Raw genomic sequence first — 21,127 nt, 5'->3', positions numbered from 1 at the left:
GATTTCCACACCCTCTCCGCCGCCCCCGCCCCTCCATCAAACTAAGGCCTTACTCCTAATGGGTAGGGAAGGAAAAATTGCAGAAAATCTACATAAATGGCCCCTTTCACTTGTACTCAAAACCTCCTGAGATGGGCACGAGTCCGCGAGTCACATATCTGGGTCTAAGCTGCTCAGCGGCCTGGCTAGTGCTGCCAGAGCAGGTATTAGAAGAAAGGCGGGCTGACTAGGGGCACAGCCAGGGTCAGGGCCACCGTCTGGGTCGGGAAGAAGATCCCAGCCAGCCAGCCTCCTTAATCACAATGCGGTTAGCGTCACATGCCCATCTTTGCCCACCGCCTGATATTGGGTGGCATATTTTCTTGAGGACTAAATTCCAGAGAGGCTCCTTAGCTGCTTTGAGGTCCCCCGGAAGAGTCCGAGAGCCACCATAGCGGCCCGCCCTGGGGCTACTGAGGCCATACCAGGCCCCGGCCAGGGGCGGTTGAACCGATTCCGAAAGGCCTGGGCGGGGCGTAGCGCATCTCCTGGGTGCTGATTGGTCATTCCGTGTCCCCGCCCCCTCGGCCCCGGCGTGGTCTCACTCTCTTTTGATCTGGGTTTCAAGGCAAGCGCTGAGCAGCGGTTGGTCCGGCCCGCTTAAGCGTGATCTCGATTTGCCCAATGAGGAGCGAGCTTCGCGGGGTCTGTCGGGAAAGGCAGCTGGCCTATATAAGCGGCCTGCTGGGCGTGCCCTTCGTTAGGGTTGTCGTGAGTGCCTCTGAGGAAGGCAGGTTTTTGGGGGCGTCTTGCGCTCGCTGAGGGGGCACCTCGGGAACAATGGCGGAAGGAGATAATCGCAGCACCAACCTGCTGGTGAGTCCCAGCTCCTCGTCGCGAGGGAACCGAGCGGGGCCTCCGGACTTCGGTGTGCTGCGGCCTCGTTCCTATCACCCGTCGCGGGCCCGGCCCTCCTCTCCGTTCCCAGGTGCAGGCGACGACGCCTGCCCTTTGGGCTTCTTGGGTAACCTCTGCTTGGCGGTCACTAGTCGTGTCGACTCCTAACATCCCCTGGGGAAGGTGCACGACGGGGCGAGGAGGGCGCGTGATCATTCACCGCGAATAGGGGTTGAGGAGGAAGCGGGAGAAGGGGGGGACTGTGACCAGCCTGGGGTGCAGTCCTTGGCAGAGGGCCGCGAGGGGCTCGTCGAGCGCTTTTGCGGCCCAGGCCCCAGCCGTATCTGGGTATCCCCGTCTTTGATCTTAATCAGGATGTCCGTTCGCCCTTTTCCCCTAATACTTGGGCAGGGGTGGAGGGTCAAAGGGCTGCTGCCGAGAATTTCTTTTAGAGCTGGCACAGCTTTAAAACGGCAGGGAGGCTACGAGCTCGCCGCTGGGAACTGGAGGTAGGATCCAGCTGGAGGGACAGTGGGAGGTTCTGGCGTTTGTCTGGAACGTGTAAGTCTGGGCGGGGGTGGGGGGTGTCCCAGGACGATTTTAGAGTAAGCAGGGGTCGGAGGGAACTGCAGTAAGGTTGTATCACAGGCAGACAGTTTTAACCTCAGCACGAATCCCCCCTCAGGATCTAGGTAAAAACGAGAGGAATCCGTCCATCTTCTCAGTTGCCTTTCCCCAGGAAAAGGCATGCTACTCACCACCAGAACAACAGTGAATAGAGAAACCAAATAATTTAATTTTGACTTTTGATTTTCCAAGAGCTCAGGTGCTAACGAATTAAGTGACTTTGCAGGGCAGTTTTGATTGTGCGTGATTTTCATTTTGCATTGGTTTTTAGATATGCATGAGCTCTGCTCCCTTACATGCACACACACACCCCCCTTTTCTGTGGTTAGCCTAGTGAGCCCCAGCCAGGTTCCTTTTAAGAGTTGATCGTTGCCCAAGTTCACACAGCTATTGAAACAACAGATCCTGGCCTGGAGCTCGGCTGCTCTTTCCACAGAGCAGTGTGACTTAATTTAAGGAGAACAAGGCCTTTGGCCTTGGATTTGCTGGATTCGGATCTGTAAACCTCTGTGTATCTCAGTTTCCACATTTGTAAAATGAGGATAGTAATGACACCTTCCTTTCAGCTTGTTGGGAGGAGTAATTAAAGTATAAGCATGTAATATATTTAGCAGAGTTTCTACCACATGGTATTATTTAACTATATTAAGCATGGTATATAAAGTCAGAAACATTGAGGTCCTAAGTGTCAGTGTGGCACAGATAACATCTTTATCAAGATTAAGCTGCCCTGTCTCCTGTCATTTGCATATTTCCCTGTGATAACAGTTGTAAGGACACATGGGTTTCCTGTTCCAAGTTTTTTTTCTCTACCAAAATCAGCTTAAGGGCTTTTTGCCACATTAGCTCATCTGAGAAATCTACTTGCAGCTGATGGTCAAATTTGCAGAGAAATTTGAATTCTAACCAAAATGTCCTGATGAGTGTAAGAAGCATTTTATTGAGATATATTGGGCTTAATATGCCTTTTATAATTTTGTAAAAGCACAGTAGTTTTCCTTAATCATGCAGATGATGCCAACATCTAAATGATTCCATTGCACAAAGAGCTATTTTGGAAATTGAATGCTGTTCAGGAAGAGGCTTTCCTAATGGATTCAGAAGTAGGGGGTTAAATCAATGAAATGACAAAACAACAGACCAATTGTAACTACCTGAAATGAGAAACTTTAAGTGATCCAATTTTATACTCAGGGCGCTGCCACTTAGTAGTGCATGGCTTTGGGAAAGTCCATTCTGAGCTCGCTTTCTTTAATTGTAAAATGGCTCTGATTATCCCTATTTTAAGGGGTCTATAAGGATTATGTTACATAATGCATGTAAAAGAGTAGCCCAGTGCTTGGACTTGGAAAGTGACCATTAAATGATAATTTTTTTCCCCATTGATTTCTGTCTTTGGTTTCAAAATTGCGTTTTTCTAAGAAACTAATTTGTTTAAGATAGTGATTTGTAAGAGCTGTTTTACATACCTGGTGCCTTAGAAGAATTTAACTCTCTAGGAGCCACAGAAATGTTGAGATTAGTAGAATGATCGCTTTAAATGTTACTCATATGTAGGCTGCAGAGACTGCAAGTCTGGAAGAGCAGCTGCAAGGATGGGGAGAAGTGATGCTGATGGCAGATAAAGTCCTCCGATGGGAAAGAGCCTGGTTTCCACCTGCCATCATGGGTGTGGTTTCTTTGGTGTTTCTGTAAGTGAGCTATTAAATTTCTGTAGATTGTGCTTGTTACTCATAAGGGCTCAGGTTCCATTTATGGAAGTGCCTGAATCTGTAAAGAATGCCTTTGCTTAGAGCCGTTTGCCTAGTTCTCAGTATTTGTAGTACTTTGTAAACTCAGTAACCAAGGCAGTTGAATAAATCTGTGGCTCACACTTTTTGGCCTTAGGACCCTTTACACTCCTAAAAAATGTTGAGGACTCCAAAGAGCCTTTGCTTCCTCATGTTTACATGAACCGTTACAGCTGTGATGTCATGAAGCTTCCGGAAAACTACTTGTGAGAAAATTAGAATAAAAAAGGCGAATAACATCTTTGAGAACCAGAGGACTAGGAGAATAAACATCTTCAGCTAGGACTAATGAGGACTGTGTTTTTCTAACCTTTATTAATTTTTTTTTTAAACAGGACTGTCTACTATCTAGATCCATCCGTTCTGTCAGGTGTTTCCTGTTTTGTTATGTTTTTGTGCTTGGCTGACTACCTTGTTCCCATTCTAGCGCCTAGAATTTTTGGCTCCAATAAATGGTAGGTGGCATAATGATGTGGCAGTCTAATTTCTGAGAAGTTACTGCACCTGGTAGCTGTGACCAGTGTATTGTAATTAAGCACAGAGAATTGTCTTAACCATCAGATAGCTAGGGGTTAGATTTATTGTTTGATGTAAAGAATTTCTTAGCTGATTCAGATATAAATCACAAACTTCCAGTACTTATATCTCCATAGTTCTTTTATACTCCAGCATTTATTTTGACTTTTTTTTCTTCCTAGACCTTTTTATTGAAGTGAGGCTTTTTTAGGTAATGTTTTATCAAGGATTGCAGACCTCATAATGGGCTTTCCATAAAAGTAGTACGTCTACTTTTACATTTTTTCCATTGATATTTAAGATAATATAATATTAATTTCACCAATTACTTTTGAATGAATATGAAAACAGTAACGTAGATTTTCTTTGCCTGTTCATTTAGCAACTATTTATTGAATGTCTACTTTTCTATTAGGCAGACTCTTCTGGGTGCTGTGAAATATTTTGACTTTTAAGATTCATCTTGGGACTTCCCTGGTGGTCCAGTGGTTAAGACTTCGCCTTCCAATGCAGGGGGTGCGGGATCGATCCCTGGTTGGGAGCTAATGCCTCCCAGCCAAAAAACCAAAACATAAAACAGAAACAATATTGTGACAAATTCAATAAAGACTTTAAAAAAAAAAGAAAAAGATTGATCTTGTGTTTCACGTTGAAACCTTGAGGTAGTGCAGTGGAGGTTAGCAAAAGTGCTTTAGAATACGTTCAAGCTGTATATATAAGTGGGCTGTTGATTGCATTTATACCACTCTTTGAATGGGTTACTTATGAGTTCCCAAGATAAGTGGCTGTGGATCCTGTTAAAATATTTTTTAACTTCCTTCTGGAATGTTGCATTTCTCTTTTGATCCAAATAGTGAGCAAAACTAGATATAGGAATGGATTTTTTCTCCTGGCTGCTATTCTCCTTTGGTTGTTTATTTTAATTTGATTGGTAGTCTACTTGTGCCTGTAGTTTTTCGTTCTCCTGATAATAGCAAATTATAAAATAATTCTATAAAAATAAGAATTTTAAATGTAGGGTTTGCTTAAGTTGTGGGATAATTAAGCATTTTGGTATTGAAATAAAGATGTTTCTGCCATAGTACAATGGTTAGTGTTAGGAAATGTGCTTTGAATTGTTTTTCATTGTGCTGCTGTTTGGGGGGCAAGTTTGTAACTATGCAATGTAACAATTTAACAGAATCAACCTCAGACCCTGACTTTATTAGCCAGATAACATTCTAATCTGCTAATTCGTAACTCCTGGAGAAAAATTTTCAGAAGTAAGCTCTTGAAGTTTCGTGGTAATCAGTATGTGGCTCAGTCTTATCTACAGAGCGATTTTGTTTTTTGACCTTTATGAGGAAGGAAGAACACTGTTGCCTAGCCACAGTCCAGCCTTGACTGTGGGCAGCATATGAGGTCTGATAATTTATAAGAAGTTCCAGGGCTCAGTAGAAGCCCTTCTACTGTATCTGTCACTGCAGATTTATAGGGACAAGGGCTAGAGGAGAGAAAGCAACACATCTCCAGCACAGGGCTTACTTTTTATAGCAGCCATTATGTCTGTATAGCAAAGACAGTACAAAGGCAAAATTTCTTTAAAAAATCAGAACCCAAAATACGTTATAAACTACAAAGGGCTTTTTGGAGGATCTTTTTGTATGCTTACTGCTGTTTTGTTCGTGATTATATTTTCCCTCAGTGGGACTAAATTTATAAGGAATTTGGATTTGAGCTCTTTGTGGCTGCCTAGGCATCAAATGTATGAAGCCCAGTGGAGGGTATTGTGCTTTGAATGCTAGTAGTTATTATCTTACTGACGAGTGCTTAAATATAACTGTTTGGTTGAAACTTCACATCTTCCTCAAAATAGTGGGACTCTGATGGGTCACCACCCAGGATTCATTGGGATCTGCAAAATAATACAGGAATAGAGAAATTAATTCATACTGATTTCTGCATGGCTCATAGTAGTCATGAGGCTTTTGTTACTATCATTGACCAAATTTGGCTGTAGAACCATAGGTAGCCATTACTTTGTACACACACATGTGTCTTTATGTTAAAACTTATTCCTGTGCTATGAAAGGAGTCTTTTTTGCCATGCTGAGCAGCTTGTGTGTGGGATATAGTTCTCCGACCAGGTTTTGAACCCAGGCCTTCTGCAGTGAGAGCACAGAGTCCTCACCACTGGACCACCAGGGAATTCCCAAAAGGAGTCTTAATGGTTTAAGAACTTTTTCTATAAGATAATGGTGAATCATTGTTGTTTTTATTTAGATTTTCTTTAGAAGATAGTTTCTGAAATTTGAGAGGACGGTGTATTTCTGTTTACTGTTAAGATTTGCCTGTAGTAAAGGGGAAGATTCTTTTCCTAGGACCACTGAGCAACAGCAGAGATTCCATGAAATTTGCAGCAATCTAGTAAAAACTCGACGCAGAGCTGTGGGCTGGTGGAAACGCCTCTTTACGCTAAAGGAAGAAAAGCCTAAAATGGTACTTTGTTGGTTTTGACTTATTTAAGTAAAGCAACATTTTAAGATTGAGTCAGTTTTTGCTTCATTGTAGTGTAAAGCCTTTTTGCTTTACTTTAGTTGTAGTTTGATGTTTATCATTATCTGTTGGTTTAACTCCTCTGAGTACATTCATAAATATTTCTCTGTATTAGACTAAAAGTTAAAATTACATTTTGCATTCAATTTTTTATTCTTGTAGAGGTGAATTTTTTCTGTTTCTCTTTTATTTACGGAAATAAATGTAAAAGACATATACTTAGGAAGCATTTGTTCTCTTTTCTCTTAGCTTCACTTGAGGTTACTATGTGAAGTTATTAATTGCAAAAGTAGTTAACTTACAAACTACTTAATTTACATACAGAATTATAGTTATTCTAGGAGAGAATGTATCTAAATTGTATAAAGTCGACCTAGGGAGTCTTCTGTGGGTTTTATATAATATATAGATACTAAATATTTTTAGAGAAAAGTGGGAATAAAAACAGTTGTTTTCCAATCTTTGAAACAACCTCCTAAAGTTTTGCTTCTTAGTCTGTTTCTAGGAGTTGATAAATTCTTGTTATTTTCATTATTAGTACTTCATGACCATGATCATTTCTCTTGCTGCGGTTGCTTGGGTGGGACAGCAAGTCCACAACCTCCTTCTCACCTACCTGATAGGTAAGTCTTTGAGGAAAAACTGCAGGCACGTCCTGGCCAGTAAAGTCTAACTGGAATTTAGTAAGCAATATGTTCCTGCTCACTGAGTTCCAGGCAGTGATTAAGGACCTGTGTGAGTATGGAAAGATGACTAAATCCCAGGTCCTTGTTTTCAGTGAGTTTGTGGTCTTATCGGAAGTTAAGACAAAGAACTAATAACCAAGGTAGAAAGTAATGTGCAAGAGGTAAAAATAAGCAGTGTGTCTTATCTGAGGTTGGGAGGTATGAAGCAGAAGCTTCTGGGGATAAATACCAATGGAAATAATGGATTTCATGTTACTTCCTCCCATTAGAGTGTGTAATAGTCTGAAGAACTACCTGCTATAGTAAATGTTAGAATCTTTGGGAAGTTAATTGCTGCCTTTGTAATTTTATTTTGTTTTGTTTTTGTTTTTAATTTTAAGTGACTTTCTTACTCTTGCTTCCTGGACTAAACCAACATGGAATCATTTCGAAGTACATTGGAATGGCCAAAAGAGAGATAAACAAGCTTCTCAAACAAAAAGAAAAGAAACATGAATAATGCATCTGCTTTACTCTGTGTGATTAATGGCGTATACATTGTCCTTGGGGACAGTGTCTGTTATGCTGTCTGGATACTAAAATGTTACAGATGTAGCTCTTTGCTGTCCCTCATTCTGCCCTTAATTAGTAGAAATTCCGACTTGCCAAGTAAGGCTTTACACCCAGTGTCTTCAAGGGTTTGTTGTCATCAGCTGGCCTTATATGGACAACTCATTCATCATTACCACTTGTCTTGGTTTTTCTCACCCAGGGTTAATTGAACTCTTACCTTTAAAATAATATAGTGGTGAACTTCATCCTTTAGTACAGTTAACAGTGGCTTGGGATAACTGTTCAAGTTGATCTTTGCTTTAGCTGGATACAAGATCGTGGTCTGTGACTCCAGGAAGCTGGTTCTACTGTCTGCTTCCACACTCTGCTTAAACAACTGCCTGGCTTCGTGAATATACAAACCAAGTTTACCACTTCTGATGAAGAGACCAGTTAACATTCATTCCTCATTCTGTTTCGATACTGTGGGAGAAGAATCCTCATGGAATAAAATGAAAGTAATTCCATGGCCTAGTATGTGTTGGCTTCTCCCTTGTGCAGAATTTAGCAATTTGTTGGAAACATTGATCCTTCCTCCCAAATGGGGAATCTGACAGGCTTAGAACTCTTGTTCCCGTGCACTTAAACTTGAAGTTAGTACATCCTTAAGGGCTTTTTAGTAGCAGGCTTACGCAAGATGGTATTTAGGATTTTTAGCATACTTTTAATTTCAGATTTTCAGCTAACTGAAACTAAAGTACATAATAGGTTAAGAGTCATGTCTATGACCTTCACTCCAAGACCAGCCAATAAAGAACAAAACTCATCCTGTGTTTAGTCAAGATTCATTTCAGTAGAAAATCCTGCTAGTTTTTCAAGACCAGAATAAGCCTTTAAAGGTAAGCCTCAAGATTCTCATTTTATGGTAACACTGGCTGCTTTTGGTCCCCATAGATGGAGTAGTTGAAATCTGTAGGAATGAACCTCTGAGGGCTGGAAATGTGACATATTTGGGAACAATTCTTAAACTGATTAACTAGCTGTAATATAGTTTTGTGAATTTATTGCACTGATGCTGTAAAACCTGGACCTTGTGGTATATCTGTTCCTAAATAAGTGTTGTTTTCTCCCCTTCAATATTGCTGTAAACAGTGGCACCCATGTAGCATATGTTTGACTTTTCTTTTTTAATGTTTCGTATACAAACTACTATAATTTACATGTGTTTCCTCATTGTAAATAAGCTTGTCTTCCTAGATTTTTGTGTGTATGTGTGTTCTACCAATTAACTACTTTTGCAGTTTTAATCCTGTATTATTTCTTCTACTTTGTTTTGTGTAAAAGGGGAAAAATAAAAAAGCTGGAAGCCCTCCTTGTGTCCTTTCTTCATAGCTTAGCCAATACAATGTTTACATGATCGGATTTATGTACCCAATTAATGAACTACCCTGTGTGATCATTACATGGCTATAAGGTGCTCTTTAAGAACAAAATGAAATAAAAGGTTTAAATTTATTCATTCAGTAAACATCCAGGCACCACCCTAGATGGAAAAGGAGATACAGTGAGTAAGTGGTGGCCAGAGGTGATGTGTGAGAGGGCCTGGTTGGAAGAATAGGCAGGGAGCAATGCAGGAGAGAGTGCCTGCCAAGGCACCTCTGTACCCTAGGGCCTAGCTCAGAATTCGGTACCTGAGCTGCTCAGTAAATAATTGGTGGGTGACTTTTGTCTGCACTTAGAATTTTTTAAAAAATAGAGCCTCAGTTGGACATTTTATCATTAGGCCTTACTATCTATATGTAGTGGATCCTGGGAACAGATTCAATGTCAAATTAAATCTCTTGCTCCCCCTCTCCCCAAAATGTATGAATCCTTCCTTGGAGCCTCCTGGGGGCTTGATGATGTCCAGAACAGGGAAGTCTCAACCCAGTCACCATAGGTCTCCTCCTGGTCACTGGATGCTCTGAAATGCTGGTCTTCCACATGCAGCTATGATTACTCCCCAGGCCAACTTGGCTACTCCTGTGCCAGCTCTGGCCACAGCACAGGTCCCCTTTCAACTTGCCTTTGCACCACCTCTGGCAGAGGTCCTATCATTCCAGAATTCACAGGATGACGAGGCAATTTATACATGGCCTTCCCGCTCCATTTCCACCCTTCTACCCTTATCGCAGTTCCAACCCAACCATTCTGAGATTTCTGTCCATCTTTATGTGCCCTCCTAGCTCTTAATATCTATAGGCCACACACCCTTCCTAACGTTTCAGGATCCCAAAACTCCATAAGTAATTTAGGAGCTTAGACAAGTTTTAAGTGACCACATTTTTGTTTTGATTTTTTAACCTACAGCAAAATTTGAAGACTGAGTCAAGATTGAATTTAGTTTGCTCCCTCATTTGTGAAGTGGAGATAATAGTACAGATCTCACAGGGGCATTATGTAATTGCATGTGTTGTTTTGAGGATTCAGTTAATGTACAGGAGGCACTTAGTGGCAGTGAGGAATTAGTAGTTGTTAGTACCTTTCATGACACAGATCAAATGGCACTTCCTCTGTGAAAGCTTTAGCAACCTTCCAGGCCACCTCTCCGTTTTCACAGCACTTCATATTGGCGTCCTATATGGCACACTGCCCAGTATTGTGCTGTTATTTAGAGATCTGTCTCTGCTAGGATCGGTACCTCTTAAGGGCAAGAACTGATATTTTTGTCCTCTCAGCTGGTACAACACCTGGCAGGCACATGGTAGGCACTCATTAGATATTTCCTGAATGAAGGGATGAATGAATGAATGAAGTGTATAAAGAGATAGTGGCTGGTACTAATTTTCTATTTATGGTAAGGCTCTTGAAGGAAAGTGGATTTATTCACTTAACTTCCCACTGTTGCTAAGGCCCTCAGTTAAGGTGAGCACCACATTTTTAGTCAACAGAATGTGTTGTTAAGGGTACAGGGAACCAGTTCTTAAAGGAAATGTTCATTAGAAAAGCAAATGTCCTTTTGTAAATGTAAGTTACAACCAGAGATTTCTATATCCCGGAGATGTTCAAACTGGGAGCTTGGCTCTCCTCAATGTTCACCTGGGATTTGAGAAGCATTGGGGGTGGGGGAGGTGGGCTGTGATGCTAATCACAGACGCTGACTGAGCACGCATGCTGCCGGGTTTTATGTGTCTCTTTTATCTGGATTATTTCATTTACCCTCATAGCAACTTCAACTGATTGGTGTATCATCCCCATTTTGCAAATGGGGAAACTGATTTGCCCATTCATTTATTCATCAAATACGTATCAATTGCCCACTATGTACCAGATGACTTTTCTAGAAGCTGTGGGTACAGCGGTGAACAAACCAACCAAATCCCTGCTTGCTTAATGGAGACAGACGATAAATACACTTCCAGTATTTCAGGTGGTAAGTGCTATGGAGAAAAATTAACCAGGGCAATGGGGTTGGGGGGAATGGGGAGAAGGTTGTATGAGTGTGTGATCGAATAGAGACCTGAGGAAAGGGAGCCGGGAGCAAATGCAAAGGCCTTGAGGCAGAGTATGCTTGGTGTATCTGAAGAAAAGCAAGCCAGGGGCGGAAGTTGGGGGGATGATGTTCCTAGGCAAGGAAGCAGGTGTGCACGTCAGGGAGGACTTTGTAAGTTTTGGTAAGGAATTTGGATTTTACTGAGGGTGCTAGGAACACTTGGAGAGTGCAAGGTCTGACTTAAGTTTTGAAACGATCATTCTGGCGGCCAAGTGGGAAACACAGGAAGGGTAAGAAGGGAGGGTAAGGGTGACAGCAGCGAGGAAAGAAGTCTATGGCAGAAGTTTCAGATGTTGGGTATCTAGCCTGAGGTTACTCAGCTCTGGAGAGGGCGGAGCCAGAATTCACCCTCTCCCAGGCCGCCAGACCCCGGGCTTCAAGCCGTACCTACTGAGCATTTACTTACTACGTGCCAGACATTTTGCGAGCCCTTTGTCACCATTATCTCATCTGATCCTTGCAATAACCTTTAAGAGGCTGAGCGTTTATTTTGAAACATTTGTGGCTTTCTTCCAAACTGTGTATCTCAGAACTCGAAAGTAAAGTCTGGAACTCCAGTAAATAATTTCTAATATTTAGGGAGAGTCAAAAAGGAAGCACCGATTAAAAAATATATTTTTGACTGTATGAAAAAGTAATCTATACATGTTTCAAAAAACAAAACTAAATTGTATTGGGAGAAAAGCAAGTCTTCCATCCCAGTTCCTAACGCCCTTCGCAGAGGCATTTACCGATTTCTTGTTGGTCCTTCTAGAGATACTGTAAATACGCAAGTATCAAAATTCATTCTAAATGGTGAACAGTTACTGCAATAAAAATTTGCAAATATCTAGGCCCTTGTCAGTTTTTGACTTTTACGGATTAGATGCTAGAAGGGAGTCGAACCTATGCTAACACCGCACCTCCACCAGCTAGCTCCCCAGGGCCTCGCCTGGGTGTTCGACTCCATCGACTCTCTACTGCCCACTCCTGAGGAGGCTCCGCCCCTCACCCGCCTCCTTCCACTAGGCAATCCATTTTTTAATTTTTTTTTTTGTTTTTGGCGGGCCTTTGAAAGTCTCGCGATAGCCCGACCGCTTCCCATAATTCCGTGCACTCGCCCCTCCCAACTTCTTTCCGCCATCTTTCCGTGCCGGTGAGTATCTCTCTCTGAACGATCTAGTATCATCCGTCGGCTATTGGTGCCATCCGATGGTCTAGGACTCGGCTTCGGTGCCGTGCGAGGATGCCGGAGACCTCCTGGGCCGGGGATACTATCCTTGCGGTGGTCTGGCAGGCGGAGGCGGGGTCCTGCCCGGCCGCCCCATGCTCTGCAGTCTGGGGAGCCCGGTCTCGGGGGCGCAGGCCGCAGCCCTGGCGGGACCCGGAGCTTTGGACCGTCAGGGGCCAGTCCCGACTCTTTCGGCGGCGCCAGGACCTCCCATTAGTGGTCGAGGCAGCTCCTTGGCTCCGAGAAGCATCAGGGAGCCGTAGCCTTGGTGGGCCGTGCAGCTTCCCATTACTTAGGCCGCTCCGGGAGCTTGGGAGACAGAGGACCCTCAGGAGGGAAAACTGGATCCTGCCTGGGGTGGCGGTTTGCTGGGAACGAACTTGGGTCGTCTGGGCTCCAGGGTTTCCCCTCAGACACTTTGTTGAGCTTGCGGAAGCAGGTTGGATCCCTACTGTTGTCATTTGAGGCATGCCTCTATCCTTAGCTTTCAAACCTATTAAAGTTCGTGCCCATTGTGATAGAGTCCATTCTGGTGCATGTAAAATGTTTCTGCTTACCGGTGTGCTACGATTGCTGTTGGGCATAATTTTAGATGGCACGAGGACGGACGTTTCATTTTAATAGTTACGGGTGTTAGGTGAGAGTTGAGTAGTATCTTTTGGGTGTTAGGACAAGGCTGACCCTGAGTCGGTTGGTTTAAAGGACAGTGTTAATAAATAGTACAGATGCTGATGGATTCCAGAAGTTTGGAAAATATTGCTGGTGATTATCAGCTCCCGTTCTGAATAACTGACCTACCATGGCTGGTATTTTCATTTGATTAATAGTCGACGTATTCCTCTAGGTATCCTGGGGAACTAGCCTGCTTAGAAGTGGGGAAACTTCCTCATGATAGAGGCAGAAAGGAAAGGATGTGTTCGCAGTGGAATGATTGGGTGCCTTTTAATGACAATGCCAATAAAACCCCTGTTTTGTCTTCCCTGAACAGCCATAATGGTGCGCATGAATGTCCTGGCTGATGCTCTCAAGAGTATCAACAATGCCGAAAAGAGAGGCAAACGCCAGGTTCTTATTAGGCCGTGCTCCAAAGTCATCGTCAGGTTTCTCACTGTGATGATGAAGCATGGTAAGTGTCTTGCTGTTTATTATGTTTTGAAGTAAACATGTTACAGAATGGGTCCTGTAGAAGTTAACTGTTGGAGTGATGTGGGAAGATGGGGGAACAAGGTGGCAGTCATACATGGGAACTAATGCAATTGATTGGGGCTGTGGACAGGGTAGTTCTGGACAAATGATGCTGTTCAAGAAATACTGAGTAGGGTAGAACTGTTGAAAGGAGGAAGTTTGGCAGCTAAAATGGCCTTTCTTTGTGTAACATTGCAGCTGCAACGTGTCACTGAAAGGGCCCTGAACCTAAGAGCTCCTTGGGATGGAAAGGAGGATTGTTTTGTCTTGGGCACGAGGTAGCCTTTGGGAGTGGGAAGCCGTGAAAAGGCAAGGAGGAAATAATCCCCTTTTTAAAATTTCAGGGTGGATTGTTTTGGGTGTTGCCCCCTAAATTTTAAAAATTATTTTTAATACAGTCACTTGTGTTCTATAGGTTACATTGGCGAATTTGAAATCATCGATGATCACAGGGCTGGGAAAATTGTTGTGAACCTCACAGGCAGGCTAAATAAGGTAAGAATTGATTATCTTCCACGTTTAAGAACCTTCAGAATGGTCTGACATGGTGGTCCATGTTATAATTGCTCTTGTAGAATCAGATAATGTGCTTGCTTTAGGTTAAAAAGATTAGGGATTGATTAAAATCGTTAATTTTTATATATGACCTTTTACTTCGTTTGTTCTCCAGGTAGAATTGTGAGTTAACCTAGTGTTTGTGGAGTAGAAGGTATCTGAAGGGAGATGCTGGAGGGTTGGGTGAAAATGAACAACTGATGATACTGGTGTTTGAATCTTGGGTGGCTCAAGGCCACTAGTCCTGACAGTGTAAATAACTTTTGGTCCTTCATCTCGCTTGGTGATTGTTGGGTATTTTGAACAGAGAGTATGGGATTCTCTAACTATTAATATTTCTGTTTTTGCTGACATAGGCTGAATGTATGTCTTTGAGGTCTCTTCTCCCTGTAGGCATAGTCTACTGAATCTATTTGATTCTTTTCACTTTGTGGTTTAACTAATTCCATGTATTTTGGGGACAGGTATCTGTCTATAAGCAAGTTGGGGGTCTCTAAGCTGCTACCGTGCTTTCTGTGTTCAGGTTTGTAGCTTTCATATTTGCAAGGGGTCCAACAGAGTGGGGCACACGGGCCAAGAAAGTGAGTGGTTAGTGACAGGGGCCAGATTTATTGATAAGGTTATTTCCTGGACCAACAATTCCTATTTTACAAAGGTGGTTCCTTATATAGTGAATTTGCTTCTTGTGTGGATACTTAGTGTCAGATGAAAACTACTGGATTTGAAGCCTTTGAAGAATTTTTGAAGGGAATTTTGGGCCTATGTCTTGTTTTGTTCTATTGTAGCCATTAGACTCCAATCCCACGGAAGGATTTGGATTCTTTTTCACTCTGACCCTCACAATGTTCTTGAAGTAGAAGAGGGCGTGTCTTTTTTTCCCCTATTTTTAGGAGTTAGGAAGCTGAGAGCTGAGTCCTGCTCAAGGTCTCAGTAAACTGTGTAAGAGCTGGTTCCAGTATATAGTTTAAAGCTGTCCTGCAGCAGCTTTTGTTGGTGTTAAAAAAGCAAAACCAAAAAAACTTAGTTGGAGAAGTGCCCTGTACCACATTTCTCTTGAACTACACATAATAGCTTGAGAAATAAGTTTGAACAGAGTATTTCCCAAATGGAACTCATTTGTGGCATCCTTGTTCTGTGGTTTACTAGTTTAGAAAATCCTGGCTAACAGGTAGTTGAAATCTAGGCCCTGCCACACTTAACTGTTTGAGTTAGTTTTTGGTTTCTCTCAGTTGTAGTTTTCTTACTTTATAAGACATTCTTGCCTCAGTTTCCTTCATGCAAGAGATAGATGTACCTTATTGTGGAAATGTAATGCAGCTGGGAAGTAAGGTAGTGTTTAAAGATTATAGATTAAGAAAATTCTTGCCTTGATTGTATCCTCTTAAGATTCATCTGCTTTGGGAGCGGATGTGCTGGGGTTCTGCTAGCTGAATGGAAGGGATTTTTGCTGCTGGAATAAAGCAAGCCTGGGTGTGGTAGTGTAGAGGCCTCAGAAAGGTCTTTCACTGTAGCTTGCTTGGGTTTTCCCTATTCCTATCCCTGTATTGCTTCCATCCAGTGTGGGATTGCCCTTGACAGTCAAGTGACATTTGTAGCTGATAAGGTGATGTTATAAAAAGGAGAACCTGAGTGGGCTTCCTGCCGTGGGGCAGTTGGGCATGCCAGGTCCATTTTCAGTTTCTGTGGGTTCAGATCTGTCTAGGGAAGTGTACCAGCTCCAAAGACTTCACCAAGTTCTAATCTCATAGCCTCTTTTAGTTTACAGTTAAGCATCTTGGAATCTTGAATGATTCTTATGTGGATATGCACACACAACTTTCTGTCTGCTCTCTTAGCCCTCTGAAGGTACTAATCCTGAGTGTTCTCACATGATCATTTCTTGTGTGTAAACAGCAGGAGGCTTCCTGCTTTGTTTTTTTTTTTTGTTGTTTTTTTTTGTTTTAAAGTGCGCTAGTGATTTGTAGAGTTGGTGGTATGAGCAGAGGGCGGGGTCACATTTAGCTCTAATTAACTAAAGAGCCTTTTAGTCCCCTCATTTTCCACCCAGTTGGATCTAGTCATAGACCTTGTGTGAACCCACGGATAGATGCATGTAGCCTGTTGGTGGATATTTGAAATTTTATTGTGTTTTATGGTTTAGGTATGATTGATCGTAGTGCCTTGGCTCTTAGCTCTCACTGTGGAGGATAGTTGTTGCTGTGTCATCTCTCCCCACCCCACGCTGTCGTAGCATGCAGGTGGGATAACTCTTTACCTCTTTCTGCCTTCTATACATTTTGCTAGATTAGTAGGGCTTGACTATAATTTATTTGTCTAAGACTTGAGTTCTTTAAAATCTGGTCATTTGTGCTGAGACAGCTCTGCGGGCCATAGGAATGCACACTGGTGTTGTCTTGTGTTCTGCCTCTTCTGTTGACTTTTTCAATAGTTTGCCTTTTCTTCCTAAGTAGGCATAGTCTTAATTAAGTGTGTTTTTCAAATGGCATTTATATCAAAGATTGTACAAAATAGTTACCCATTAAATGTTGAGTTGGTTGGTTTATATGACTATTCAGTTATAAATGCATTTTAGTGTTACTCTTTTTCTGTTATTGGTGAAGTGTGAACAGCGTTTTCTCTTATGTTTTTACAGTGTGGAGTGATCAGCCCCAGGTTTGATGTGCAACTCAAAGACCTAGAAAAATGGCAGAATAACCTGCTCCCGTCCCGTCAGTTTGGGTGAGTCGATTTTCCGTATTTAAAAGTTAACGCTGTGGATCCCTGTGATGCAGTTTGACTTGAGCTTTTATTTTTTTTTTAACTTAATAGCAGTAGCCGTTGTCTCTGTTTCCATCCTTGACTCAAGGATTAGCTCCTGTGTTGCCATACGTCATGTGTTAGGCTCTAGTTTCTGAGAGGCGTGGGAGAGCTGAGGCTGGCTGAGAGACAGCAGAATTGTGTGCCCTGTAATGTCTGCTCTTTTGGCTCAGTGCATATAGTTCATATATGTTCACTGTGAATCCCCTCCTATGGCTAGAATGACTTCTCAACCATTGGCCTCTGGGGAAACTCGATTTGAAAATCTTCCTCCTCGGTAAGAGACTGAGTTCACATCCTGGTTTTTCTGCTTTAAATCTGTGAGGCCTTGGGCAAGTCATAGCCTTGATTTCTTCATCTTAAAAATGGTAGTAGTTCTCTTGCAAGTTATAGTATCACCTGATTTAGTTCTGGTAAAGCACTTTAAGATCTGACACAGTAAGTGCTTATCTGTTTGTGGTTAAGAACTTAAACCCACAGTCATGTTTGGTGATGCTGAATTCACTCCCACTTCTTGGTTGCCGTATAACAGGTATAGTGTTATGAGCGAGTCATTTCTGATTGTAGTTATGATACTAATTTTCATGCCTCCCAGTTGGCATACCTTCTGTGTCTTACGTTGATCCCCATAGTAACCCATGAGGTAGCCAGGCCAGGTGGGGCGCCGTTTGTCCAAATAACTCTGTGTACAGTAGCTTGCCTGTGATCGTACACACAGTAAGTAGCAGAAGCAATTCAGTCAGTACTTTATAATGCTTTAGACTGCATGTCTCCTTGAGAGCAGAAAGTGACATTTTGAAGTTAAAGGAGTTCCAGTCTTTGCTTTTAGGTAACATTGCTTCTCGTTGTTAGCTGAGGCCAGGGCTGTATGTGTATAGCTGATATCTCTGGGTTTGGGTCTTTGGTTCTAGGAACCGTGCCTGTGTACTGCCAGCCTGTGGAGGCAGCATTAGTCTGTGTGTCCATTATGGGAAGGCATCTTAAGCATTGATAAATGTTGGAGTTTTTCTGTACCAGAAAGTAGCTCTGTGTTGAACATTCTTAGGAAAAACTTACCAGCTTTTTTTTTTTTTTTTTAAACTTTCCATAGTTTCATTGTACTGACAACCTCAGCTGGCATCATGGACCATGAAGAAGCAAGACGAAAACACACAGGAGGGAAAATCCTTGGATTCTTTTTCTAGGGATGTAATACATACGTGCAAATAAAATGCCTCAGAGGACTCTGGTGCTTCCCTCAGTCGTTTTGAACTTTGTACAGCAGAGTAGCAAGAGCGTCTGTGGGAGTGTACAGCCTTTGTGTTAATTGGTGAATGCTGTTTCCTTGACGTAGAAGAAAGTTTTGACTTGGGATAACTTTCGCCATCACCCTTGTGGCTCACCGGAGGAGGGTGTGTCTGGCCCTGGATGGTTGACTGTGGGTTGGGGTCCAGGTGGTGAAGCTGTCCCTTTCTGGAGTCTTACATTAACCCTGGAAGGAGTGGTGCCTTTCCTATTTTTAGCTTGACAGAATACACATTTCAAGCCCTAAAAATACGATATGGTTGTAGTTGATTGTAAGTGCTCATAAGGAAGCAGATAACTAGAGCCCCACAGCTCACTAAGACTCATCTCAAAGTAAATTTGGATGGCATATCAGGGACATTTTAGCAATATGTGGTTATAAAATGTCATTTTTCCAAAAAATGGACCATCTTTTAGAAACTAGTTTTACTGTAAACCTGTCACCAAGTATATTCTGGAATTGGGGAGAATTAGTTTACTGGACCACTTGACCTGGGAAATGCTTGTAAAGAGCTCAGACACCAAAGAGAGGGCAGAGGTGGCTTCTGTGAAACAGACCACGGCTCCATTCTCCCTTTCTAAGAGTAGTACTGTCCAGTACAGATGTAACAAGAGCCACATGTGTAGTTAAACCTTCTAGTAGCCATGTTAAGACAAATAAAGAGAAACGGCTGGGATTGATTTTTTTTTAATAACATTTTGTGTTCAAAAGTTAAAATTTCAGCACATAATTGATGTGAAAAATGAATGTGATTTTACTTTTCATGATGTCTTTGAAATGATGAACACTGTACATTTATTTACACCTAAAGCACATCTTAACTGGGACTAACCTCTTTTAATAGCCACATGTGGTTGGTGTTCCGTATTGGACAGCACAGTCTAGACTTTTGATTCTTGGTGGGTCTGGCCAAGGAGAAAGGATGCTTGGAAGAGATCCTGGGTATGTTATGTTATTGAGCACCTAGCCAGCTGTATTTTCCTGCATAGGAGTAGAGTGAATGGGGCAGCTCAGCCTTACAAAAAAGGACAGCAGCTACTTTTCCTCAATTGTCTCCTGGTCAAGTGGGCCAAAGTTAAAAAGGCTGTCAGGTTGTAGGCCTTATTACAAGATGTCCAATAGACCTAATAGGATGTTAGGTGCCTAAACCTGTTTGATGTATAGGTTTGATTTTTTTCTTTTCTTTTCAGAAAAGGATAAGTTTCACAGTTCTCCATTGGGATTGTTTTGATAACTTTCCTATAGGGCTGTTTTTTGACTTTCTTGTGGGTCAAGCAGTTCTCGGTAAAAATCCTTGCCGACCTGGTGTAAGGTGAATTCTGGCAAGTGACAACTTCTTTGAGCTTCCTGTTGGGTAAACAGGGACAACTTAACCTCATGGGGTTGCTAACAGGGACTGGTGCATGGCTTGTATTCAGTAACTTAGTAACTTCCTGAAAGGAGGGCCTACTGTAAGATGTGGGAAACAGGAGTACCTAGACAGGCCCTAGAGGTGTGGCTGGTAACCACATGTGGTAGGCCTCACTTGCTAAGATGTGAGAGGAAAAGTTGAGAGGCATGTCTGGGTTTGGGGCCTCTGATGTTTGGAAGGCCATGAGTAAGTAACATGGGTTTGGGGGGCTCAGTACACCAGGATTGAGGTCTGCTTTTCCACCTAATAACCTTGATTCCCTCATCTGTATATTGGGGATAATGGAAAAAACCTACCTCAGTTGAGGGAAAGATGTTATATAAAATATCACTTGACAGTCATTTTACAGCTGTATTTGTCAGACACTGAAGTGAAGTGTGTCTAGAAGACCGAAGAGCTGATGGTTGATTGGTTCTCTTAATGCCAAGGTTGTAAGCTCTAGGCGGATGGAGGCCATGTTTTGTTTACTGTTATCTGGTCTGTAGCCTGATACCTGGCACATAGGGGATGCCTTAGTAAGTACACGTTGATTGAATATCATACTGGGCATTGACTTCAAATGCTAAAGTGAGGACAAGAAAATGGCCCTATTTGCCATTAGTAGGGATCCTTTGTCGTTTAAAATGAACAAGGGTGGGAAAAATCTGGATAAGGAAAATTGGGTGACCTGTTGATGAATTTAACAGCACATGAGTGAGGAAGCAGGTGGCCTTAGTCCTTGTTTCTGAGACCCAGTAAGAGTTGTAACATGACCAGGGGCTGGTTGGCTGGGGCTAGACCCCTGGGTTTGAGGCTCTGGAGATAGTTTAGGTTCCTGCTGGCATAATGACTTGGCTCAGAGTTGTATTTTGCTGTGGTGTGAACTCAGCTTTTCCTCCTAACGTGCTACTGTTGCCAGCAGGCAGAGATCTGGGGTTTGGAGTGGGACAGCCCACCAGATGTACTTTGAGTCAGTGTTAAAGGGGGCCCCAGCACCTACCCAGACCCTGGAAGTCAAGACCGCTGCCAGGAACATCCTCCATGTTTTAGCAGCTCGTCTGTGTCCACGCCAGTGCGTGCCGTGTCCTCATTTAGAAGCTGTTGTGCCTTGCCTCTGGGTAACTTGGGTAGATAGGATTCTGAGTACTCAGTTCTCTGGGCAAGCCAGAGTTATTACAGGTCAGTCAGCATCTGAGATTACTTTTTCCTTCTCCCCGGGCTAGGAAGTTTACTTTCCACTACTGACCCCGAAGAAAGCAAGCTCTGGGAGACCGGAAGTCTGATTCTTACTTGGCTTTCCAGTCTAATTCATTGCTTCCCAAAACAGCTGACAGTACCAGTTGTTTCATCTTTAATACAGACATAATCTAATCCTAAACTCTAAATCACCCCCACATACGTGCCCCACCTCTGAGCCCTGGCTTATGGCTCACCCCACCTGGAATGCCTTCTCCTCTTCCCCAGAGGTGTTCCCAAGATCCAGCTTAAATGTCACTTCCATCGTAAATCTTCCTCCAAAAGGAACATGTGTTGTTATACTCTATCTTTTCTCTCCTAAAGATATAAATGCCTTAATAAGGCTAATAGTAGTTTTTAGTGTTTGTTAAATGTTT

At 42.7% G+C, this 21,127-nt stretch overlaps 2 protein-coding genes across 4 annotated transcripts; both read left to right on the top strand.

Annotated features, from left to right (window-relative positions):
• Window positions 1–703: 703 nt before the first annotated feature.
• Window positions 704–8,926, top strand: ARL6IP1 (ADP ribosylation factor like GTPase 6 interacting protein 1). 2 transcript variants are annotated; one of them, XM_061208050.1, is made up of 6 exons: window positions 704–855; window positions 3,061–3,194; window positions 3,629–3,748; window positions 6,170–6,287; window positions 6,883–6,967; window positions 7,411–8,926. In XM_061208050.1, the coding sequence occupies exons 1-6, from the start codon at window positions 820–822 to the stop codon at window positions 7,527–7,529; spliced, it is 612 nt and encodes a 203-aa protein (XP_061064033.1). In that variant the 5' UTR covers window positions 704–819; the 3' UTR covers window positions 7,530–8,926. The 2 variants fall into 2 exon arrangements, with proteins under 2 accessions (XP_061064033.1, XP_061064034.1); XM_061208051.1 differs by lacking the exon at window positions 704–855 and adding an exon at window positions 1,043–1,059.
• A 3,316-nt stretch (window positions 8,927–12,242) lies between these two features.
• Window positions 12,243–18,079, top strand: RPS15A (ribosomal protein S15a). 2 transcript variants are annotated; one of them, XM_061208432.1, is made up of 5 exons: window positions 12,550–12,571; window positions 13,292–13,429; window positions 13,904–13,983; window positions 16,676–16,761; window positions 17,930–18,079. In XM_061208432.1, the coding sequence occupies exons 2-5, from the start codon at window positions 13,297–13,299 to the stop codon at window positions 18,021–18,023; spliced, it is 393 nt and encodes a 130-aa protein (XP_061064415.1). In that variant the 5' UTR covers window positions 12,550–12,571; window positions 13,292–13,296; the 3' UTR covers window positions 18,024–18,079. The 2 variants fall into 2 exon arrangements, 1 of the variants encoding a protein (XP_061064415.1); XR_009703198.1 differs by lacking the exons at window positions 16,676–16,761; window positions 17,930–18,079 and adding an exon at window positions 13,687–13,766 and having other exon boundaries at window positions 12,243–12,571.
• Window positions 18,080–21,127: the final 3,048 nt, after the last annotated feature.

The sequence above is a fragment of the Eubalaena glacialis genome, chromosome 13, assembly GCF_028564815.1.
Source record: "Eubalaena glacialis isolate mEubGla1 chromosome 13, mEubGla1.1.hap2.+ XY, whole genome shotgun sequence".
In the NCBI taxonomy this organism is placed as follows: Eukaryota; Metazoa; Chordata; class Mammalia; order Artiodactyla; family Balaenidae; genus Eubalaena; species Eubalaena glacialis.
The sequence above is the reverse complement of the archived record's forward strand: the minus strand, read 5'-3'. Positions and strand labels throughout refer to the sequence as shown.